Here is a 27,419-nt window from a genome sequence, read left to right as displayed (position 1 = left end):
GTCTTCTAGATTTTACCATATATACATGGTCAACAATGCTTAATTTTTTTAAATATTTTTTTAAATCTCATTCAAGTTTTCACTTACTACATAACATAATGGCTCACAGTCATGCATTCTGTTCCTATCAGTATAAAACTACTGATGCAAAAACATCATGGCTGCTATTTCTTAGGTGCTTCGGTGAACCTATTTTACATGGCTTTTCATTGGTTTCTCAAACTCTAGAAAAGACTTCATCTTAAAAATTAAAAAGTGACCATTAAAAACAAATGAAAAAGTTTTGGTAAAAGTACAGAGTAGTTAACTCAAGTTAACTTATAAAAAATAAAAAAAAACAATTTATATCAAATGCATTAAAATTAAATGTCCTACCTAACCAGTATGTTTTTACATTTATAACATGTATTATTTTGCACTTGAAAAATAGGCTAGTTAAGTAGAGAATTTCATTCAAATGTGTTTTTTTGCGGGAGAGGGGGGGGGGTTACAAGCTATTGAGTGTTAACTATTCTGTAATTTTACAGTTTTAAATAATCTTCAAAAATGATTAAATGTTCTCATTTGTGCGTTAAAACAAAGTAAGAGAAACCATTACATAAGGCGGAGGGGGGAGGGTAAAGACTTTTTGCTGGCTGACACTGACAGATATATCTCAATAAGAACAGTTGGAGTTTGTTGTTTCATTTTGAATGCATTTTCGATGTACATAGCACAGAACTTTTAAGCAAATGGCCTAATACTTCTACAGTCTGAGCTAATATGATGCAGGCTCTGAAATCAGCAGCGAAGTCAGTGCATTAGTGAACATCACACTGGATTCATTTAAAATACCGTATTTTGTGATTTATGAAATAAATTATTTAAGTCTTTCGTTTATTTTGTGAAAACATTTAAATTTTCAAAAATGTCCAAAACAATTCTTCCAGCCAAAGCTAAAGAAGCTATGAAAAAAGGCGGGGAAATTATGACCATGTGACTTGTTCGTACAGAAACATGGTGGACAACCATTTTATTATGTAGTAAATAAAGAATACAACAAAATTTCGTTTGAGAATTTTTGAGATGAGGATTGATAGTTTGTATTATTTGAACTATTAATTTCATCTTGGTGGGTTTTTTTTTCATAACATTTTAGTCAATGTAACCTCTGGCCTTCTTTTAGTGTAATTTTTTTTAACTTGATAATCTTTATGAAGAAAGTATATGGAATTTATAACTATTTAATTATTATGGGGAGAAATTGTTCTCGTTCTGTTAGCCATGACCAAGTACAATGGGATAATTTTTTTTTAATCATAGTTATTATCATATAAAGTTAGGCTTGAATCTTGATTGAATGCCATATGTCTATAATGACATACACACAGGTCTTGGTCATAATGTTTTATTTTTAGCGGATCAACAGAGAAAAGATGCTTATTACAGAGATGTGCTCGAGCCTTTTCTAGTCTCACACAAAAACACGCGTTCACATTTCAAGCTATATTACTTGTCATATACATACACGCACACAAACATACGCATCCACACACACACATATATCCACGTTCGCGTACATACATTCACGTGTATACACACATGCACATGCACGCACACAAGGACAACGTCACTTCCCCTTTCAAAGGAAATCCACACATGCGCAAAAGACCACCGAAAACACCTATAAAAGAAAAAGCAATAAGCGGCTTCTTCCTTTTCCATCTCGCCTTCCGAGGTGAGTGGTCAGCGCACCAGCCACTGCCGTTTTGGCACGCACGTACCTCACGCCACTTGCTACTATGTGGGACAAAAAGCTAACAAACAGTACGTACACTTTATACACTTTCTATCTCCATAACCTGGATTGACATTCTCACTCTTTCTCTCTCTACATATACAACTTGTCCCTGAGAATACCTTCGCGTAGCTGACTGCTAACTGATGTCAACCCTCTATCCTTTGTCTTTGTCTACACGCTGGACTATCATTCTCATTTCTACTATATTACTCACTTCTCTTCCCATGCGCGAACAAACGATAGTGAGATGAACACACATTTCCTTTTCTTTCTTTCTACACCACCAGTCCTGCAACAAACGATGGTTACACCCACGCGGACATGAACACATGTTATATCTAAAACATTAATTCTTTCAACAGTAAATAAACGACACGTTTATCTTATCCATTAATTGAGTTTTTGTTTCCTTCAATTCCATTCGTTTCATTATTTTCTTTTGTAACGGGACTAGGATTTATATATCCTAGTCATTTACAGATGCAGTTCATGACTATCAAAGTACTAGCACTAAAAAAAATAAAAAATACATTTTTTACAGCATGATTATTGTAAAGAAACAGTTACAATGATTCTCATGTCCAATGGATTAAGTTTATAAATTATTTTTTACATGAAAACAAATTCAATAAGATATAAGCTGTTTTAGAAATAAAAAATCTTTAAAAAATAAATAAATAAATAATAATAGTCATTGCATTTTCAGGTTTAGACAGGAGAAAACATGCAAGCTAGATATTTCATCGTGCAATAAAAACAAGCAAGCAGAAATGAGCCAAAACAAATGCTTGGAAATTTCTTTTTTAATTTGTCAAAATTTGGTTGGGTTCTTAATCTGTTTTAAGGAAAAATCAAGGCATTTCTGTTAATGAAAAAGACACCAACAAAAAATCTAAATTTCATATTTTATCTTTTCAAGAAAGACTTATGCATTCTTATCATATGGTAATAATGTAGTTCCAGATGTAATCTAAAACCGAACTGGTCTTGTTTTTACTATCTTTAAAGTTTGTTGTAGGCAAACTATTAATAAATAAAATGTTTTTTTCCCTGATGACTTAAAATATTTTAATGAACATTTTGAGGTGGAGGGATCATTCAATGCTAAATCTGATGTTCAATGTGTACCATTGTAGGGAGCAAAGTTATCTCCCCATTGAAGGAAAGTAATTAGCTTTAGATCTCTCAATTCACTTGAAGTAAAAGACTTTAAGTATAAAAACTTATATTTTTTATATTTTTTAAACCTCAATTTTTGGAGTGGGGATCAAAAATGTGCTTAGTATTATTTGAAATAAATTGCGGTAAATTTAAAGTCTTTAATACATTTCAGTCGCTCCAAGTGCTTCCCACCAATAACAAGGACCCATATTAACTTCTGTGTCAAGCGATAAATCCCTTATTTCTATTGTTAGTTTTTAAGTTCTAATTTTCAAATTATCAATAGAATAAACACATAGTTCCCTCTCTCCATTGATCAAAATGCTAAGTACTCTGGTTCATATAGCTTTAGAGTATATTTGACTAAAAACATTTATATATACATTACATGTATCCATATAAAATGTTATAAAAAAAATGTATTTTTATGTATTAATTTTCAGTATTTACTACAATAGTGCTCAATACATAAGTAGAGCTAGGTAGTAAGATATTACCATGTATGCTATATCAATATATGTGCTTTATGAATCCAATGTTTCCAGCTAACAGAGTTATCTTCTCTTGAAAGTATTAAGATAGCCAAGTTATCTCACTTGAATAATACACATTTCAATGATTAGAATGGTGGCTCTAGTGTATGATGGGCATGATTTTGACCAATCAGGATCCATCATTGCAGAGGCTGAGAAAGGTTGGAATTGGGCACATGATCCTGATGAGCCAATTATTCCACTCTCATGCAAATCATGCATTGTTTAAATATTTGGTTTTGTTTCTAGCAATTTTCAAGAACAGAAATGTTGTCTATTGACAAAAAAATAGTCTTACCAATAAAAGTTCTCTTTAAAAGATGCAGGCAAGAATACAATCTTCTGTCAGTTTAAAAAAAAATGCTGCAAAATGCCACTCATTCTTAGTCATGCAATTAAAAAAACGACCAATTTTAAGAGAAATGGCATTCACATTCAACACAAGTTAAAATCATTTTTACTAAGCAGCTGTATTATGTACCTGCCATTTTTTATTCTTTTATTTTTTACTGGATTTATTTTATTTTTATTGGTTTTATGTTTGTATGACTGACTACTCTTTTCGCTTTGGATGTTGTATGAAAACAACATCCAAGAAAAGAACAGTAGTCTAAATAATCCAAATAATCAAAAATTATTAATCCTCATCTAAAAAATTCAGAAACATTTGTTTGTTGTGGTGATGCTGCAGAGCGACAGAAGAATAAACTACCACAATTGACATGTGCCTGCTGTAAGAAAACAGTGGTACTTGAACTAAGAACCATTTGATTACGAGGCAAGAATGATTATACAAATTAGATGCTGTGAATAGTCCAAAATGGTTAAACAAAATGAGAAAACTTTTGCTACAGTGAGTTTGGTTTTGGATGTTAATTTGCATACATTTTTGATGGGTTTATTGTCTTGTGTTGTTTATTGTCTTGTGTAGTTGGTTAAGAGAAGAAACAAGGATAACTATTGTTGCTCTTATGAGTGAATGTTGACACTTGTTCCTGGGATTTCCTTTTTTTATTTATTTTTTTTTTAAATATAATTTTAAAAGTTGAATTTTATCATTACAGTATCATTTGTTCATTAAATTATTAATTAAACAACATTTTTATAAGACTAACAAATCATTTAAGTCCTGTACCGGACATAGATGGCATCATTAAAAAAGGATCTGTATAATTTTTATAACGTGGTACAAGTCCAAATTTGAGCCCAATCACACTTATTTACATGAAGTCTGTTTTAAATTTTTAAAATGATGGAAAGAATTAAAATTTTGTGTGTTGATTAAGCATTACTTTCTGATGGGAAAAATACTGTTCATGTAAAGCAATGGTTTAATAAGTGTTATTCATACTCTGCTTCCTCAGAATGCTTAAGAAGAGATGAATGTTCATCCGTTGGAAGGATGAACACCATCTGATCGTTTTTTTTAGATGAGGACTGATAATATGATTATTCAGACTATTGTTCTCATCTTCACTTTGTTCTCAATGACTCGTAGCATAACAGATAAAGAATAAGGTAAATTTCAGTTTGAAGTGAAACACTTCTGGAGGTTGAAGGTTCAATCTTCAGTGTGGGCAAAACTAAGAATACAACTGTGAATTACTTAGGATTTCTACCCGCTCATTATGAATGGAATGAGAGCATGCTACACCCGTGGATTAAATAAAGGGTTTCATTCAAAATTCCATGCAGATTACCAGAGTTCTGACAAAGATTTTCAAGTTTGACAAGATACATCTGAAGAAGGTTACATTGGCTGTGATAACACTCAAAATGTGGACATTAGTCTGAATAATCCAACTAATACAAAACATCAAAAAATTATTTATATTTCAAGTAAAAACAAAAAGAGATCTTAAAACTCCAAGAAAAACTGTCTAATGAAACATGTGTAACAAATCAAGTGTTAAGTAATAAATCGTCTGGAGGTTAAAGGTTCAATCCTTAGTACATGCAATGCTAAAAAGAAATTTTAAAATTATTTAAGACTTCTAGTCGGTTATTGCTGATAAAATGAGAGCATTCTACCCCTATGGATTGAATAAAGGATTCAGTTTGAAATTACAGATTCCACAATTTGGCAAGATATCTGAAGAAGGTTACAGGTTACTTGGGCCTGGAAATTGTCAGAATAAAATCCAAAATGAGAACAGTAGTTCAAATAATCCTCACAGAAGCCAGTTAATTTTTTCAAAAGAGTGTTAATAATTTCCACCCAATGTAACTTGATCTAATACGACCATAAGAAATTGAAACAGATTCACCGAGAGAAAATTAGAGCAAGTTAAAAATAAAGCATCTTTACATAAAGTATGAAAATCGTGCTTTTTTTTTTTTTTCGTAGCATCAGGCATTATGGAGATTCTTTTAATTTTAATTAAAAATTCTATCGTTAAAAAAAAAAGAAGGGATAAGTTGCTATGCATTCATTAGTCAAGCAGATTAAAATTGACCATAGATCAGTCTGCTGCCGGCACTGATTAGAACCAAAGCCACAAGAGAGTAATAGATGGCATTAGGATGATTAGGCAGACAAGATGCTGGTACCTTCAATGATGAACACTTTGTCAGTCTTTTTAAAAGGGTCTTCATATTGTTTGCACAAACCAGTTTTTACTTCAGCCATAAGGGAACGAAACTGCACTACATCATACGATAAAAGACGCCTGGGATGTGTCATAAAACAGCGAAGCAGGGCCAAAACAAAACAAAAAAATACAAAGCAAGCAAGAATTAAAATAAATTAACTAAATTAAAAATGTATGCAAAAATGAATCAAAATAAAATAACTATTTAAGAAAGCATATTGTCAATCTGTGGCGTGCAGAGGAAGCAACAAGGTGTTGGATCCTAGGAATCCAATTTTCAGGGCCATCTAATCAGAAGAAAATAAGGGTGACTTAAATTTCAGCATCAATAAAGAAATTGGGGTGGGAATCACTGATCTATGACAGCAACAAATAGTCCTTTATTCATTTAACATGATGTATCCTTTCTGCATAGAAAAAATGGTAATTGGTGCCTGTACATACATGTGCATGTCCATCATAAGCATGAGAATAAGGAAGGCACTTCTCATAGAGCTAAGGAATATCTGAACCTGATAGTTTGACTAACATTCGACCACAATAAATGCTGAACTTCAACAGCAGGAGAAAAGGTGATAGTGTCTAAGTGTTGAATGACACTGACTGACAACTTGGGTGCGCCAAATTCGAATCCAGTTTATTCGATATAAACTTTCACTTAGGAATGTTGGCCACTGTCATGGGGTCCCTCCCATATATATCAGGTATCATTTTAAAAATAATTTCAACTAGAAAGATATCAGAGAAACAAACGCCAGCAATAATCATTCGATTTATATGAAATGAATGATGTTCAACAACCTTACTAGGGATGTTGGCTATCTTCACGTGGTCCCTGCTGTATGTACCCGGTATCTCTCTAGAAAGAATTCCAACTAGAAAGATATCAGAGAAACAAATGCTAAAAATAATTATCCGATTCACACAAAAATAAATAAATGACACTCAACAATACACAATTCAACAGCAAAATTTCTGTTGAAAAGAACGGTCATTTTTAAAACTAAATTAATAAAATCATATCTAAGGTCTTCATTATAATAGAAGTGATTGATTAACTTGACATTCAAAAACATTAAAAAAAAGTATTACTCACAGTTGATGTAAAAAAGTGAAGCAGTTTGTTTTCTGACAGATGTTGCTTGGAAAATAAAACTTAATAAATTTGGTTGATTTATATTTAAATCAAATAAAGGTTTTATATCCTGTTTCATCTGTAATTTACATATTAAAACTGTTTTCCTTTCTCATAACATTTCTTGGTACTAGGACTATACAATCATGGAGATGGCCCCAGGCACCACCAGACCTCTGCACGCCACTGTCATCAACTGATAACAAAACATAACAAAAGTAAATACAATAATCTTTCAAGCAAATTTCACACATTAAAAATAATTTGAATTTTTTTGTTGAAGTCTGCTGCAAAGAAGGTAGTCTCCTTTTATCGGGCTAGAAAACTTTTCATGCCTGCCAGCATCTCATATCTCCATTAAGCCACCATTCATCTGCACAGGAAGTATTGTTATCACATCTGATGCACCAATCACTAGCTTCCCCCCTCTTAGACAGGGTACAAAAATGAATTTCTAATCTGATAGGTCTGGTCCTTATCACATCACTGCAATGTTGTATTTTTATGCTTGTTTTATATCTTCATGGCATCTGCTTTGATAAACCTCATCAATGAAAATACTCTCTGATCACTTGACTAGCAGCAAAATCTCAAAATACTGGAAAATTTTCTACTTTAATAGCTTTTTTCCTAAGACTGTCTTTGGAATTTTCTCCCCATTTTCTCAACTGATGATAGTCACATGAAGGGAAAAAGAAAAAAACTCCAAGCACTTTCAATGAAAATAGCAATAGAGTAGCAAAATATTTGTTATTCATCAAAATACACCAATAGTTTGGAGTACACATGTTAAAAATAGAACTATTTAAAAAATCACTTTTTTCATGTAGGTTTGAGTGTAGGAACTTGATGTATACCACATGTTGGATTGCAATTTGGATTTTTTAAAAATCTGAAGGGTTACATAAAACAAAAGAAAAGTTCATATCAGCAGCTAAAAGTGAAGAAGCAAAAAAAAAAAAAAAAAAAAATTATTTCACATTGGAAACTTAATTCTAATGTTTGAACCAAATTAAGATGTTTTGAATTACCTCCCTTGTTGGATCTCATTTTTATTTAGGGGGGGGGGGTGATTTACAGAGAACTAATACCTATCCTAACACATGTAAAACTCATTTTCCAAACAGAACAGTTTTGCATGCATTTTATGACCCTTATGAAGATCAAAATCAATTAATAATGATGCTAAACATTATGTCTTGAATCCTTATTCTAATTTGGATCAAAGTCTATTTGATGATATTTCTAAAAAAAAATGTCTCAAATTTAAGCCTAAGGGCTTTTAAGAACTTAAAATTTAAAGAATCTTTTTTATATAAGGACGTCACCACTTATCAAGGCTAGTTGGAGTTGAGGGTTTATTGGAAGATAATGACTATGAATTAAATTTAATGCAAATCAAAATATTTCAGTTTTAAAATTAAACCCTATAAAATACTAAAAAAAAACTGAAAATTGGAGAATATTCCTCAACTGATATCTAATATTGTTAAAATTTAGTAAAACTTTGAAGGATCTAAATTTTCACGAAGAGCATCCGCCCATTTTTACCCCTTTGCATGAAACTAAATTAAATGTAGCTAACATTTGGATCCCTTATGTCTACTAGCTTTATTTCAAAATTCATAATTGGTTAATTAGTCTGGAAGTGAAGCCTGAACAAATAAAACTATTTAACTTTATAAATATAGAGACTAAAAATAATTATGTTATACGAGTTATTATAAACAAAAGAAATTAAGTATTAACCAGTTCCAAAATATAAATTAATTACTTTTGGAATTCCAAAGAAATATTTTGCAAAATAAAATCAAATTATAATACAAGACTAATAAAAACGTTTACATGAATACATTGTAATATAAAATGTCCTGTTAAGACTCAAAATTTATATTTAAGTTTCTTAATGAGTCTATAGAAAATAAGGTTCTCTTCCGGATGCTATAATCCTGTAGACGAAAGAAATGTATTCTTGCCAGCATTTCTTTGAACAATAAAAACTGAATCAATCGCATTAAGGCTCTTTGAGAAAAGTTCACGGGACAAAAGCATGCCACAAAAGTTGAAAAATGGACAAAACCTCAGAAATCAACATTTTTTTTTTTTTTTTAAATATATTTTTTGCATTTTATTTATTTTTTATAAAAATTAATTTTTGTTGCATGTTATTTTTTATTGAGGACAGAAATTATTTCATGTAACAACATTTACAAATTCAGTAAAAAAAAACAAAAAAAAAACCAAAAAAAACAAATACTGTAAATGGAATTTTTTAAATAGCTAATCATACATTAAAAATTGTTTATCCGGTACAGCTTCACAACATGATCTACATTCAATCTTGAGAGACAATAGACACTCCCTGTAAGCATGGTTGTGTCTAATCTTGCCGCAAGGGTTGTAAAATCTTCAACCTGTCATGACATGAGTTGCCAGTCCTTGAACAGGAGTTATTCTTGATGAATAAAGCAGGTTCACGTGCTTTTTCGTATGCATTCCTTGTAAGACACACATCCTCCTGTGCTGTGTTTTGTTACTTTATTAGCCCAAACTTTAACATGGTGGCAGCAGTAAAATACAAAAAAAAAATACTAAACACGGAATGTTACGGTAGACATAAACAGAAAACAGTCAAGTACTTCTGAAATCTGCCACTATTTTTGTTATTTGTCATTGTGAAGCGAGAAGCACACATTCATTTATTATACAAAAAAAGGCATGCTAACCCATTTTACTTAAGGGTAATAACTCCTGTCCAAGGAATGTAACTCATGTCATGACACAACCACGTCTCTACTGACTTTGCAATGTTTGATTCCAAGATAACTGGAAATAATGCCACAACAAGCAGGATTAAACAATGTAATAACAAAGTATTAATATTAAGTAATGAATTCCCTCTGCGCTCCCGCCAAAAAAATATCTGGCAAGAGCAAAAACTGAAAACAAGAACTTAAGTTTGATTCGCTAATGTACAAATTATATACAGCAGATTGATTAGCTAAAGCTAAACTTTAATAAATGCAAGATACTGCTATTGTTTTGTCCAGGACAAAGTGTCCTTACTGCTGAATACTGATGGGGCTGCCCAGGCTTATAAATGCTTGGGCAGCCCCATCAGTATTCATCAGTAAGGACACTTCAGGCGATTAACAATAAACTAACTGCAAAAGGTGGATATTTTAGAACTGAACATGACAGAAGTAAAGCCATTATCAGACTGATTGTCAAGGACATATACTCGACTTATATGAACAACATCTACTTAAGCTGTACTAAGAAAACTGAACAATCAGAATAAAATTCTGAGTTTGTAGACTATATACTATTAAGCCAGTAGTGCACAATTCCTTTTCTTTAATTCATTAACTTATTTAATGTAAATACATTATATTTGAGCAAAAATTGCTTTCAAAATTCACTTGACTTTAAAGGATATTTAGCAATCCTTCCAACACTGCCTGATCATAAAATAAACATGAATATGATATTTTAATTGATGCAGATTTTATATTTATTATTACAGAGGCAATCCTCGATTGATTATTATACTGCACCCAATATATAATAATTTCAACAGTTAAAAAAAAAAATGACTTCAGTGCCATTAGCTAGAATTGAAACTTAAAAATTTAACACTCCATCTTAAACTGTTACTATTTGAGCTATCAACAGATGTATAAGAAACGGTAAAAATTAATTGACTTTAATCTATAAATGTATATTTATGCATGTGCAGAAGCAACAGGTTTAGTCGACTTACTTCTGCCAAGGCCAGCTATTTTTTACTGGCTAAAAGCAAAATTTAATTTATTAATTTTATTTTTTATTGCGGACTATTATCCTCATCTTTTCTTCATTGTTTCACATTTGAAACAACTAAGAAAAGATGAGGATAATAGTCCACAATAAAAAATAAAATTAATAAATAATACTCATCTCAATAATGAATTCCAATTAAATAACAAAGTTTAATTTGTTTCACAGGTCTAAATCTCCAATAAAGTTTCAAGTCTGTAATGCAAAATTTGAGAGAGGAGTTTGGTAGAGACCATTCCACACACACACAGATAAGGTAACTTACATTTTATATATATATATATATATATATATATATATATATATATATATATATATGTGCGTGTTCTAAGATTTTTTCATCCTAAATGCTATGCAATTATGCACAATATAGAAAATATGCATAAATAGAATTGAGCATAATAGTTATATGAAACCAATCATCCAATAAGAAACCATAAAAAAATGAATAATTAATGAAAGTTCGTTTTTTAAAAGAATATGCAAATTAGTTCATCTTTATTTAGTTGCTTACATATCCATGACTGAACATATAAAGTTTGTCTTAATTTTTAAATGGAAAAGTAGACTTTTAATATCAATGTAAGTGTGACGAAAAATTCAACTTTATATAGGTTTTGAGAATTTGTTTGTACTATAAATGAAAATATGAATTGGTTACAAGGATGACTTTGCAAAAGATTCTTGATTGAATAATACTCATAGTTGAAACTCATCATAGCCTTACACTCCACAGTATATTCAAAACTGAGAAATAACTTGTCAATATACATCAGAGAGTAAGTGCAATATTTGAAAGACACTTGATCTTTATGACTATTGATCTTTCTGAAAAATACAGATGTTGCTTAAATATTAATCATTTTTCTGGTCCTAAAAAAGGGACCATTCATGCAAAAGGGTTTATGACAATTTAAGTGAAATAGAAAGACTTATATTATTAAAGATTATATAAACAAACTGTCCGTTTTTCAACTGCTGTGCTGATATTTTATCCGGTCGCTGAAACAATGAGTGGAAATTCTGATTTAAAAACAAAATATAAAAAACATAAAAGTGAAAAGATAATTCTTCAAAGTGTTCAAAGCATGTAATCTCTGATTGATTCCAAGTGCAAATCAAATTTATTCATCATATTTGATGCTTTCTTTAATCCATTAAAATCCTGAAGTAAAGTTCCCTTTCTAAGCTTGAAAGTTCATATAATAATTGGTTCATATCCTTAATTTGTAGTGTTAAACCAAACAATGATGTTAAAAGTTATTTACTATTCAAAAATTATTTTTTCAATGAGTGTTTTTAAATCTTGATTTGAATTTTAATTTAACTTAAAGTGTCATAAAAATTGTCCAATGATTAATTATTGTATTTTTTTCATAAGAAGAATACTGTTTTCATTTTCAATTAAATTTTCATTAAATTATGTTAATAATAACAGAAATAATATATTTCATCGAACAAATTGCACAAAGAAACAAGTCACAAAATTTTCATTCAGCACCTTCTGATATTTTACGTAAATTACCCTTATTCTGCATAGGTACTATAGTTTTGTGTAGAGTGCTTACTTACATAAGCTAGCATCCTCAAATGGATACACACAAATAATAATCAGGTTGAATATTGCTCAACTTTGGAGTTCTCAAGAATCAGGATGTGAACATGAGTCAGCCATACTTTATGTAGAGTGACAAAAATCATAGTTGAAAAATTTAGCAATTATGCTTAGCGAAGGTAGTCTTTAAAAAGGTCCTCCTAAAATTATTGCAAATCAAATTTATTGTTTTTTTTATTAAGCCATGGTCATAAAAACCGTTAGCAATAGACAGAGGCTACTTAAGCTCATTAGGGAATGCATAAAATTTAAGAATATCACAATAGTTAACCAATACAGAACTCTGAAAAATGTGATACACAATTCTGAGGCAGCACGTTCAGGATTGCAGAACAGAATATGAAAGAAGAATGCTAGTACATCTCTAAACTAACACCAGTGTGATTATGCAGAGGGTCTAATGTGAACGTTTATCATCACAGATTTAATTTGTTCGGACACAGCACAGGGAAGTATTTAAGCATTGTGGTGGGGTAAGAACCATGAAATAATCTGTAGGCAACAGAAGCAATGGTTACATTTCGGTGAGTAGACAACAGATCTAATCCAAGCAGATCACATATTTCAGAGATAACAAGGTCGTGGCAGGGAATATGTAGTATATATCTGACAGCACAATGCTATAGACGTTCAAGAGAATCAGAGAACATCATGCCAACTCTAGTTAAATCTAGGGATCTGTATTCCAAATGGGAATGAATCATTGCCTTGTAAAGCCAAGTCAGCAAATGTCATTCATAAGAAATTTGGTAGCTTAGGATATGCAATACGTAAAGCTCTCTATTAACCTTATTGGATATATAAGCCAAGTAGTTGTCAAACCTGAGATTGCTAGATATTATTACTTCCAGATAGTTATAACATTTTGAGAATGGCACAAATATGTTTTGAAACCAAATCCCATGGACAGGGACAGGAGAGAAATATCTAGATGACAATAGCACACCTGTTTTTGTTGGGTTGAACACCATGCCCCAGTCTCCCACCCACCCGGACGCAAAAACAAGTAGCAACTAATCCATTTTGATTCATCCTTAAAATTCTGCCGTTATAGCAGCAAAATCCCAATGAAAGTTTTCCATGTACAATTGAACATAACCAGAGATTGCATTCTTTGGAATATGACCGGCTGATCACAATTGTTTGGAAGAGTTGAAAAAAAGAAAAACAAAGAAATCTCAAAGAACAAACTTTCTTTAAAAAAAGGTCTTATTTCCAACCACCAAAAAAATAAAAAATAAAAAGAAACAAAAAAAGCCAGAAAAAAATTACAAAAAAAGCAAGCAGTGTGTCAAGTAAAAACAAAAACAAACAAAACACTTTATTATATAAAAAAGGAAAACACCAAAAATAGGAAAATAAAGATAAAAGGAAAGAAAACATTATCTACAAATATTTTGCAAGAGGAAAACAGACAGTGACAAATATGAACAACAGCGGGGAGTAATGATATGAAGAGACAACTACCACCAACCTACAAGGGCCTCCTGCACACACTTACCTGTGATGGCAATTTTAGCTGACCATTTTGAAGTTCCATCTAACACACTCTGCTTAACTGCCTTCATGTGTCCTGAATGGGACTTTTTATCTACACCAAAAACTTGCCTAATCGACGAATGTAAAAAGAAGGTTCAAAAATATAAAATTGCAATAACCAGGGAAAAGTCGAAATTGACATAATCAGATTTAATGAAAAACTGGGAGATTCTAAAATTCAGTAGGATGAGATGAAAGAGGGGCTCAGCAAGTTTTGACATTTTGATTAGTTTCATATTTAATTCAGATCTGCATTATAGAAATTGCGTGATTGTGTACATGTGTCATATCAAGTCACAATTAGCACTATTATTCTTTTTTGATTTCATTTGAAAATTCATAAACTGTTACAGCTCTTTTAAGATATTCTTCTGGAAGAACTAAAAATAATCAGTCCTTACTTCTATATTATTTTTATGTAGAAGTATTATCATCCGTTATTTTTATAGGAAAGTATTATTATCCTTTATTATTTTGCATAGAAGACTTATTTTTTATTACATTGATATATACTTATTATTCTTTATTATTTTATATAGAAATGTTTGTTTTTATGTAAAAAAATTATTATTATTTTAATATAGATATAAAGAGATTTATTATTTTGTCATCTACTTTACATATATGTTTATGGTGTGTGCAGACACACAAATGTAAATTTAATTACAACACTGAAAAATTATAGTCAATATTTCCCTAAATGCTTACATAAACATTAAGAGAGAGTGGTTGACTCAACATAGAGTGAGAAGAAATGTTACAGAAATACATAGAGAGATAGGAGATATGTTGAGTTAATTATAAATGACTAATTGGAATAATTAAAACAGAATTTTTTTTTAAGCCCAGAGTTAAAGATATATTTTAGCAAGCATTTTGTGTTCTGAAAATCTATAACAAAAAGAGCTTTGTGATAAACTCACATCTAGTATAATAGATTGTATAACTCAATAATTTAAGCTGCAGGCTTATTCAAAATAAAACTGGTACTATTGAACAAGCTTTATGTGAACTTAATACTCCCATATCGTTCACTTAAACACTGCCACCTGTCAATCCAGAATAAACTGTAATAACTTGAGGAAATTGAACTGATGCCACACCCAGAATAAAGTCTGGAACTAACTTGAACCACCGTTTTCTTCCATGGCTTTCTTACTGGACTTATGATGCTTCAACAACAGAGAGAAGGATGGGAGTTACAGTGAAGGACAAGAACAGACCAAAAAATGACCTTAGATAGTGTGATATTCATTATCCCCCTTTTTCACTTTTGATAATGACAGTAGACTGTAGCTAGTTTCAAGGTCGTTTGCAAAAGAAAATTTTGTGTGAGAAGGAAGAATCCAAAACATTATCCACAAAGGCATCAGATAAACGTCATTCTATTGAAATCAAATCACCGATGCATCTTTTACCATAAGCTTGATTTTAAAAAAATAATTTTTCTCTAATCTCTGAAGAGCCTCAAATAGAATGTGTAATTTTACAAATTAACATAAAATATTCTCATATTCAAGGCAAAACAGCTCTAGGAAAGGAAAAATAGTGCTTTAAAAAAGGTATAGATTTGTTAGGGCTACCTTCTTTTTTTAAGAGTACTGTGGATGACCTCAGCAAGAAATAAAATTTTTGAAGGTTACATATACCTTGGTAGTAGGCTGAAACAATTGTATGCTACAAATAAAAAAACTGATTTTTTGATGAAATTGCTTGAGTTTAGTTCCCTTACATTTGATGTGGTCTATATAGTAATATTAAAACATATTAAAATACAAGTTTTAATTAACTAAAGATTCATTCAATGAAATACTTACCAGAGAGAAGAAAAAGAAAGGCTATATCCAAATAAAAGAATTATTTGCTTTTTCATGAAATCTGAATGTGATACAGCATTTAGCTTTGTATGGAATGTAGTGAACAATATAAAAATACATATTAGTTTGAACATCCCACTGTTAATTCTGAACGTTGTGACACTGCTCACATGACTTTCTTTCTTTTTCATAAATCACCAAGCAATAAAAAATAAAAAAAAGATTAACTATTCCAGCTTCCAGTTTATGATATTATCCATTTTTTAACATTTTGTAGTTCCTTTCTTTTTGAAAACTAGATGATATTCTCAAAATTTAAAGACTTCCACCATCCAGATATCTCAAACAGTAAGTCCACATTTACTGATTTGTATTTGTGATTGTTTTTTTTTAGAAAATAAATGGATATACAAAGGTAAAATAAACAAGACATTCTTTGTTCATTTTTGTTCATACATCACACCAATTTAACTGCCGGTTCCCAGCATCACTATACTCCTCAAAAAAAAAAAAAAAAAAAAAAAAAATTTCATACTTTAATGCAACAAGAATAAGCATTCATTCATCCTTGGATATGGATACTTTACTTAGCCTATTGACACTTGCTATCTATGTATAGTTTAACATTTATTGATCTCAAAATATGAACATAATGTTACATGTAATTAAAGAAGAAGTGGTGGTAGCATTTATTCTCAAAAAAAAAAAGTGAATCATTAGGTTTGAAACATGAAATCCATTTTTATAAGGATATCTATTTTGGGGGCATTCTTCATCAAAATTGTTCCGTTCATCAGATTTAGTTTGACTATGATTCTGAAGTGAAGAGAGAAACTGAACATGAAGAAGTGGATAATATTCACCTTATGAGCTCAAATATTTCGGGTTTATTTTTTTCTCGAGTCTTCATTCGATCTTTCATAGCCATGATAATATTATGAGTTTTATCCTCAGCACCATGTTTTGAACTTTTTTCAGCAGCTCCTGCAAAAGACATTGTCAAGAAAGAAGAGTCAATGTTTTTGGTTTTGAATTTCAATGTTTTCGGTCAACTTTACCTACATTTATTCAGTAAAATTAATATTTCTTAATTTATTTTATTAATTAAAATTAATATTTCTTTATTATGAAAATGCTCTTGATCATAATTATTAATAGAATTACAGATTGTCCAAATACCATGTTCATATATATATATATATTTTTTTCACCCCAACCAAGATGTCTTATCACTTGGACACAAAGGGTTAATATTTGGGATTATGCCTCAGAGGGAAGTGTAGGAAGTTGTGTAGAAAGATGTCTGTTCACATTATATTTAAGCTTCCACATGTCAGTACAGTCAGGGATGCAGGAAATAAGGAGAGAATTCCAGAGTCTAGCAGTTGGAGGGAAGAAACTATTAGAGTAGAAGGCTTCTAGAGACATCAACAATGAAAGGGTGGAATCTTGCCGCTTGTCTGGTTGGTTAAAGTATGTATGTCAAGGGGGCATGTGCTATAAGTTCATGAGAGCATATTACATTCAAGTATTTGTAAAAAAAAAGGCACAAGGATGCAACATTGTGGCGATGGGTCAGAGGTTGGAGCTTGGCCAATAGTGCGGGACTTATCAGATTTGAAACTATATTCAATTTCATCTTACATGCTAGAATGTATTGAATGGCTTTTAAAAATTGTGGTACTTGTACAGTTTAATCAAGACATTAAAAAAATGAAAACATCGAAAAAAAAAAAAAGGTTATATTGAATGCATCCGTTTTGGACTGAAGTTATCTGATAAAAAATTTCACTTAATTTGATCGTAGTTTTTTTAGAGTGGAAAAACATGTTTTTATGACAAGGTAGCCATGTTTGGATTTTTAGAACATGCCACGGGGAGATAACTTGGTCTAAACCGCCGACACCCCCTTCCCCATATTAAATGATAGCTTTTCTTCCTAAAATTGCAACATGGCTACCTTTTGATCAGTATCATAAACTATTTTTTCGCTGTAAAAAATCTACTTGATCAAATCAAGTGAATTTTTTTTTTTGGAGAACTTCATTCCATAACAGATATGTACAATATAACTTTTTTTTTTTTTCGATATTTTCATTTTTTAATGTCTTGATTAAACTGTACAAGTACCAAAAATTGCAATGGCTAATGCTGTTTTATCTTCCCAACAGCTTTCTCATAAGACCAGTGTAGCTAGTATTTCTCGAATCACTTATTTCATGGAAGGTGCTCAAATGAGTTCCAATCTCATTACCATCTGTAAAACATTCACAGTAAAAAAAACTCCTCTACCTACAACCACTTTAAATAATTTTTTTCTTTCACTGTGTACCTAAAACAAAAAACTTTAATGAGCAAAGTTTCTTTCCAAGAACTAACCATCTATGGAACATAATACCATGAGGCTACTTCCCTACAATCTACAACATAGCGTTTTTTTTTTTCTTATCCAATGTTAAATTCTTCTCAAGCCGGCCTCCTAAATAATCAAATTAGAATTTGGGGAAGGGTTGGAGAATATCTAGCTGACAATTATGTTTACATTAAGAAGATAGTGAATATGTATGGCTTTAACAATTAAATTGATACAATTTTAAGACAAAGAGACATGCTTGCTACTTTTTTATTTAAAGAATATTTAGTTTACAATGACACATTTTTATGGTAGAAAAGTATTATTTTTCTTTAATAGTATTGACCCATAAAGACTTATTTTTAAAGGAATATACTTTTACAGTAATACTAGCAGGCAGCCCAAAGTTACAACCCCTCCCCACGGGACAGAGTTAGGCACGTGGAGAAAAAGAACAAAAATAAAAATTGTATTAGTCGTGAAGGATTTCTCCTCCACTGAGAGAGAACAAGAAATTGAAGTGTAGCATCTGAAGAACAGATAGGGGCTCTTTCAGTCTTTGATAGACTATAGATACCCACAAAGTGGCGTCTGCACGTTAAATTTTTGTGGCAGGAGGTGCACAATCTCCAACCACACCTCTCTTAAGTCTACATTGTTAAATACCAGTGGCAAGTAAAGTGTCTGTACTGGACGACTGGAAACAAATACCGAAATAAGTGGAGAGCACATACACCACCTAAAATTCACAAATGATCACCCATCTGGTACTAACCAGGCTCAATGTTGCTTAATTTCGGTGATCTGACAAGAACCGGTGTGTCAACGTGATTATGTCGCATATTGAAAAACAGATACTACACTTTAAATATCATTTTAATTCATACAGATTTCTTATTATTATAGTCAATTCTCTATTGATTATCATCCAATATATAGTAATGATTTCAAAAGTTATTAAAAAGGTATGTCTTGGGTACCATCCATTAGAATCGAAACCGGAATGTTTGGCACTCCAGCTTTAGTCATTATTTATCGCTCCAGCATCATTACTGTCTGAACTACCTCCAGATGGAAATAAAAGTTTAAAAATTAAGCGACTTTGAGATATGAATGTTTAATGTTGTGCCTGCGCAAAGATAACAGCAGGAGCAACGTTTTATTCAACTTGCTTTGCCAAGGTCAACTGTTTTGTTTTCAATTTTGACCCCTTAGTAGCAAGTTTTTCTGGCTAAAAACAAAATTGAAAATGTGCTACAAATCTAAATATCCTTTATATCAAATTTCAATATTGTAGATCAGAGGAGTTTGGTAGAGCCTTTTTGTACACACAGACAAGATTCCTTTTATATATATATATATATATGTGTGTGTTCTAGAACATTTTCATTTTGAATTCTATGCAATTACGCAGAATGCAGACACCATACATAAATAGAATTCAGTGTAATAGTGAAATGAAACCAATCATCTTATAAGAAACCATAAAAAATCAATAAGTAATTAATGCTGGTTTTAAAGGAATGTGCAAATTCTCAACCTTTATGTAATTGCTTGCATATCCATGACATTATATATTCAGAAGTTTGTTTTAAAACATTTTGAATAGAAATAGAAGGATACTCATTTTTTTGCGGATTTATCCTTATCTTTATAGTTGTTGTTTCACACTGTTTTGGTCAACTTATCCACCTTATTCAGGTGGTTCACTGCAATGGGGTCTGTGGCTCAGTGGTTAGAGGCATTGAGTTTCTATGGCTTCAGGTGAGCATTGTCTGAAGATACTGGTTTCAATCCTATCCAAAGCTGACCAGAGGATTAGTTGGCCAAAAATGTGGTAAGACAACAGCTATGGAACGCAGTAATTACGGGGGATACAGTTACAAGGCTCAGCATTCCTAATTCGTTATGGTTAACTACCTAATGAAGGCCAGAGGATAAGTTGGTGGAAATGTGACGAAAGAACAACTATGAAGATGAGGATAACAGTCCGCAAATTATGAGGCCCAGTTTGAAAAGATTTCAAAGAATAAAATATATAATAGAAATAGCCCTTTAATATGAATGCCAGAGTGAGAAAAAACTCAACTTTATATGTATCTAGATTATTAACAAGAAATTATACAAACTGATGCAGAAAGCACTGTAAAATTGCCACAGAATCTTGCTAGTAAAATATGATAAAGTCATGATACGAAAGAAAAGTTTAGCAGTAAAAGAGGAAGTGTAAAAGTTATACTTACGTTGTAAGCAGTCTGCATTGAGGAGATCTTTGCATTTCTCATGACACTTGACACCGCACTCTGTGCATCGTACTCCCTGCCGTGCTAGCCCCCACAACAATCCCTCACATTCAAAGCAATAAGTAGGGGATGTTGCAGTCCATACAACAAAGTTGTGAGGTGTTGTGCTGGATATGGGATAGATTAAGGCTTGCAGGGTCTTTTTGTAAACATGCATTTTCTGTGAAAAAAAACAAAACAAAAACAATTTGCACTCATCAAAACAAAAAATTGTATGTACATCTCTATTATATTTTTTGGGGGGTGGGGGGAGTACAAAATTTAATTATAGCTACATAAAGATCAAATGTATTTTTAAATGTGAAATTAAAAAATAAAGAGAATAAAGGGGTTAGCTAACTGGTTTTACACCTTGTTAAACAGCTAAATCAACATTATTTCTGATAACCCAATTTTCATTTGTTAATGTTGCACTATAATCACTAGGACTGTGACAACAGCATATTCTTTTCATTGTTTTGACTCTTGAGTGTATATCCGTTAATATCTTATAAGTTTTTATATAAACAGATGTGGTTCTCAGTTGATTAAGCATGTCTAACTGTGTCAGATATATACCCAAGAGTCAAAAGAATGAAAAGAATATTCCGTTGTCACAGCCCTGTTATTACTACACTTGGAAACAATGGAAACTGCATTAAGCCTATGTGGGTTTAATCAGCTTCCTCCAAAGAAGGAAGTTCTATCTACCTTCCTCCAAAGAAGGAAGTTCTATGGGAGTATTAAATTCACAAGTGGTCCCCAGTTGCATGTATATCCCCGTTGGGGGAGATAGTGATGTGAGGTATTCCAGGGAGGTGTCGACATCCTCCTATATACAACACCTGGAATTCATAAATTGGTCATCTATCTGGTACTGACCAGGCTCAACGTTGCTAAACTTCGGTGATCTAATGAAACCAGTGTGTCAACATGATTATGCTGTACATATGCCATACAATCACACACTTAGCTACAATTTATTTTTAAAAAAATGCTTAGTTCAATCCAGAGGAATGCTAATATGAAATAATGTTAAATAATTACATTCTTTTTTTTTAAATTAAGGTAGGCATTTTCTATCATATTCATCGATTTATAATTAATTAATGTACTTATTGATTATCATTTTAATAATTGTTTAAAAAGGTTTTATATTAGCAGTTGTCGAGGTTGGACAAAATTTGTTTAAATGATAATGAAAATAACATGGTACACTAACAAAAACTATAAATTACCTAGACAGTAGCAAAGTTTAATTTATCAGCTTAAATGCTATTTGAGTCTGAAAAAATCCAACATTAGTTAGAAAGAATTAACTTAAATTATTTAATGTTTGGAGTCTGAAGAAAGAAAGAATGGAGATATGTCCGGAAAAATGTATCGTTATTGTAAGCTGCATTATATTATTGCCTGTGGCAATATTTTTATTTCTATCTGGTGGAATTGAGCTTTAACGGTTCCATTAAAGTCACCATGATAGAGTTTCATCTCTTTTTCATAGCTGTAGTTTAGCCACAAAAGAAATTTACATATATTTTTTTTATCTTGAACATTAAGTATTTTTTTTTTTCAGGATAGAATTGAATTTGTAAATATTTATATTTTAGATTAATATTGCATATTACTATTTTTAAATTTATATATATAAAATATGGCATAATCACATTGACACATCGGTTCCAATTAGATCACCGAAGTAATAGTCAGTACAGAAATTAGTTACCATTTAGGACTTCTATGTGCTCTCCACTTATCTCGGCATTGTTTACAATCGCCCTGAACTCCTCCTTATCACTTAACTCAGGCAGTGCCGATTCAGGAAAGGTGTGGTTGAAGATTGCACAACCCTTGCCTCACAATTACATGCTCAGCTACCTTTACAGGAGGTATCCATGTATGCTGATTCTATATACATACATCCAAGATACAGTTATCTTGCTAGATTTTCAAAGATCATTATAGTGTTATCACATTCAAGACTAGATTTTGTTAAGAAAACCTTAATAAAAATACTGTTGCATCCTTAAAAAGGATTACAATACACAAGGTTGTTACAACCAACATAATAGTAGATTTAAAAAGATTTATTGCAATAGAAAGTACAATAAATGGATAGAAAGAGACTAAGACATTTATAATCTCTAAAGCAAGATAGCCGTGAATGTGATGCTCACTATCTATAAATTCTCTATTAGTAAGCTCACATCAGGAAGATGAAGTGCATAATATTCTATTGCAACATACTTATATTCATTTTGTGTAATCATCTTTGTGGTTTTATTTGGATATTCATATTGGCATTTTGAATATCAGAGTTGAAATCTGCTTGGAACAAACACCTTATTTACAGTATTGAAATGGAAGGAACAGCTAACATGATAAAATAAAAAAATAAAAATATTACTGCAATTTAGAGTAGAAGAATAGATAGGCAGAGATTAGTAAGACATTTCTAATCTCCAAAGCAAGATATCAGTGAATACAGTGACCACTATATATATTTCTCTGTACTAGTAAATTCACATGAAAAAGATGAAGTGTAGGATATTCTATTACAATGAAATCAATGTTTTGCTATTTGTATTGATTTATAAATTGTATTTATTATTTTCATATTTATACAGTGAAATTGAGCTTTAAGTGTCCCATCGAAGTCATCCAGCCTCATTTTAGGTTATCACAATTTTTTTTTGGTTGGGAAGTGGGGAGGAATTCGCCATTGGAGAGTCCCATCCGCAGAAAGAAAGATTTTTAGAGGTGTGTGTGTGTGGGGGGGGGGGGGTCATTTCTATTTATGGCGGCCACACTCTCCCGCCTCTAAAAAAAATTGAAAGTATAAATGAAAGTAAAAATGAAAGTAAAAATAAAAGACGATTTATTTCGATTTTATTTTTAATATTTCAACACAAATTTTTACTGTGTGTAAAGAATATAATTTTCAAGGCCTTTCAAGACATTTTCCTTATTTTCAAGGATTTTTCAAGATAATAATAGAAATAAGGCCTTTTTAAGGCAAAAGTCAAAATTCAAAGACTTTTCAAATCTGTGCGAACCCTGTTAATTAAAGGATGCATAAAATATTCTATTACTTCTCTTTTATAACTTATTACATGTTGTATCATTGAAAAGAATTACAATATATAAGATTGTTACTCAAGTAAAAGAAACAAGTAACACAATAATAAAATGAAAGAAAAGTTTACTGCAATAGAGAATATGGTGAATGAATAGACAGGGATCAATGAGACATTTCTAATCTCCAAAGCAAAATAGTATTAAATGCGTTGCTCACTGTATATAGTTTTCTGTACTAGTTAATCTACATGAGAAAGCGTGTAATTGGACAAAATTTCTTTAAATGATAATGAAAATAACATGGTACACTAACAAAAACTATAAATTACCTACAATTTATTACAATAAAATTAATGTTTTGTTATTTGTTCTGATGTATAGATTCATATATATTTTATTTTCATATGTATCCAACGAAATTGAGATGCTACACAATTTCGCATATATAATTTAAGAAATCATGCTGCAGTATCTTTGGAAATGGTTACAATATCTAAGGCAATTACTTGAGTGGAAAGAACAATCACCATAATAGAATGAAGAAAATTTTATTGCAATAGCAAGTATGATAGACAGAGATTAGTTAGCCATTTATAATATTTTAAGAAAGACATTTGTGAATGCAGTGTTAACTATATATGGCCGTCTGTACTGAAAAATACAGGTAGCAAAAAGGATGTGTATGGCATTCTATTACAATGAAACCAATGTTTTGTTAATCTGATGTGTAAACGTTTTTAATTGCTTAAAAGACCTTTGGTTAGTAGAAAAATGAAAATATAGTAAAAACAAGATTAAAATGTATGAATTGGTTCTACTTACTAATTCTTCATCATTTAATGACTGCCGAGCAACCATTGCTGATGGAACACCGGCATTTCTCTTTGATGCCACCATTGTCTGTAAAAGTAGGTCACAAAAATTAATAATGTCCACAGAAATCAAAACAAATTAAAATCTTCCATTAGAATCTGCAACTGATGAACATTGATAAAAGTCCAGTTTCTCAACAAATGTGAATTTAACGATTATGTGTTTCTTCTCTGAAGAGATGGTAGACATCGAAATCCTATAGGATAAGGAGATATAATATTTCAAATGTATTCTTTGTCTTACATATGATAATAATTTTTTTTTTTTTAAATTTAACCATTTCATGTCATAAATTTTAAATTTTATTGAACTACTAAAATTTTATATATATAGTAGTGTTTAGACACAGCGACCCAGAAATAAAATGACTGCTGGATTATTAGAATGTGTCCAACAAGTCTTGCAAATGACGTTTATGGCAATGATTTCATATGGACTAAAGAAATAACAAGATTCCATGTTAAAAGAAAAACCACCAAAAATTTCAGTTAGTCATATCTCATTATAAATTTATTTCAACCTTATAGGCAACAGGGCTTTTTCAAATGAGCAAGCTAGGTAAGTGAGGGAAGGGGAATTGGGAATTGAAATAAAGGAAGGAGGAAGAACCAGATTCAGTATAATACTAATGATTCAGGCAAAATACATTGTTCCACAACACTGGTCTGTCTGATCCATTTAAATGATTTGGGTTTCAAGGCCATAATGAAAATTATCACTCACTTTTATATAATCAAGTTTTGCTCACAATTAAATTGTAAAAGCATCACTGGTAAATTCACCAAGATGGCAGGTAGATTTTATTGTTTTCTTAAGTGACAACCTTTAGCCAGCTTGCTCATTTGAAAAAGCCCTATTGTGTATAGGGTTTAAATATATAGGGTTGAATGAGATATGGTTAATAAAAATTTTTGGTTTTCTTCTTTAAACTTCTACATATTCAAGATTTGAAATTGATTCCTGAAAGTATATTATGCATAATGCTACTTTTTTGTGGATGCTATTGTTTGTGTAGTTAACATTACTAAATAACCAACTTATTTAGTATTCAGGGTTGGGAATAAACAAAGAATACCACAAAGTGAAAAATGACACTCCTATAGGATTCAAACCCATGCCTCAGAAGAGGGACCACCCAACACTTATGAAATTACATGTACAGTTTAAACTTTCTTTAAATGTATGACTCCTTAGTCAAGCGACTCCAGACAACATCTGCATTAGACAGTCTCTCTTTGGAGACATGGGTTCAAATTCTATAGGAGTCTCATTTTTTGTTTTGTTATATTCTGTTTATTCCCAGTTTAGTAGACCAAATAAATAGTTTTAGAAATTTTACCTGAATTAACAATAGTTTCAACAAAATGGAAGCATCACACATAACAGATATATATGGAAAATTAAAAATAAAACCCAAACATATTTATATATTTACCAGCTTTTCATCTTTATTTCAAGATTATCAACATGATTGATTTAAAGAAAGAACATACAAGTAGTTCAATCTTCTTAGATCGTCTTCAAATAAAGATAAAATGTTGAATATATAAATAATTTGGGGTTTTCCCTTTTCTGTTTTTCATGCTGGAATATTATTTCCATAAGATTTTATATATATGTGCGTGTTTGTGTGAGTGAGTGAGAGAATAAGAAGAAAAATAATACAGAAAGTACATTAGATAAATAAGTTATGGTGAATATAATCTCTAAATATACAGTTAATTTTTATTCTTTTTCTCCACGTTAAAAAATGACCCCGGTGTCTAACTGCCCTCGTGAAGAGGCAAAATAAATAGGCACATTTAAGCTTAACTGAGAAGTGGCCAAAGGGAGGCAATTCAGTTATTTCCAATCTCCTCATATTTTTGAATAGCATTTTTTTTCTTCAAAGGATGAGAGAGTTAATTCAATCAAGAAAATATTTTCTCATTAAAATATTTCAATTAAATTACAATTCTTTATTTTTAGATTAATCCATGCATCTACAAAAGAAACTTTGCTATTTATCCATGCACCAGTCAAGTTTCAATGGCATTTTAATCGATGTTTATGAATTTTTTAGATAAAGACTTCTCATCATGATTGTTATAGTCACAAAGTTTTTGCTAATGTAACATCTAACCTTCTTTAGGTGCCTAAATGTCTAATTTGATAATGTTTCTATCAAACTCGGAAATTCATATATAACTTAGAATCAGACCCTTTACTTTGTCCATAGGGGTATATTGTTCTTGTTCAGTCAGTCATAACTAGGTGGAAGTGCTAATTAATTATAATAGCTGTTCTGAGTGACAATCTTCTAGTGAGTGAAAGCCCAATCCTTACTACAGATAATACTAAGAATAACTTTGTAAGTTAAATACCCATCCCAGGACGGGTAAAACCAATTCTCTGAACATGACAGTTTTTTACCACATTTATGAACCTTTATAAAAGATTAAAATCAAAATATTAAATTTTATGTCTAGAATCCTGATTCTAATTTGTATCCAAATTCATTACATGATTTTGATTTGAGAAAATGTCTAAAATTTAAGGCTTAACCTTAACATTCCTCAAGAAATTGAAATTTAGGAAAGCTTGCATAATTATTGTCCAATGACTATAAATCAAATTTAATGCAAATCTGAAATATTTGAATTTTCAAAATCTGAGATTGTGATTATGTTCTCTAAAAACTCTTCAAAATACTCTAAAGAAACTTGAATTTGGGGAATAATTTTTGTCTAATAAATTTCACAAAATCAGAACTGTTTAAATTATCACAAATGGCTTCCCTTGTCACTTTACTTCCTTTGAATAAATGATTGGGTAATTTATTTAGGAATATAAAACAGGCACAC

General features: G+C 31.0%; 1 protein-coding gene across 1 annotated transcript in view; it reads right to left on the bottom strand.

The window, feature by feature from the left end:
• The window catches only part of LOC145286274 (protein unc-13 homolog B-like), a 597,427-nt gene that overhangs the window by 125,291 nt on the left and 444,717 nt on the right, over window positions 1-27,419 (bottom strand). Inside the window, exons 21-24 of the mRNA XM_080135112.1 lie at window positions 24,526-24,603; window positions 20,587-20,806; window positions 16,854-16,974; window positions 14,136-14,242 (exon numbers count right to left, since the gene is read on the bottom strand). Coding sequence (XP_079991238.1) covers window positions 14,136-14,242; window positions 16,854-16,974; window positions 20,587-20,806; window positions 24,526-24,603 — 526 coding nt within the window. The remainder of the gene's footprint in view (window positions 1-14,135; window positions 14,243-16,853; window positions 16,975-20,586; window positions 20,807-24,525; window positions 24,604-27,419) is intronic.

The sequence above is a fragment of the Euprymna scolopes genome, chromosome 10 (assembly GCF_053919585.1).
Source record: "Euprymna scolopes isolate OS-2025 chromosome 10, ASM5391958v1, whole genome shotgun sequence".
In the NCBI taxonomy this organism is placed as follows: domain Eukaryota; kingdom Metazoa; phylum Mollusca; class Cephalopoda; order Sepiida; family Sepiolidae; genus Euprymna; species Euprymna scolopes.
The sequence above is the reverse complement of the archived record's forward strand: the minus strand, read 5'-3'. Positions and strand labels throughout refer to the sequence as shown.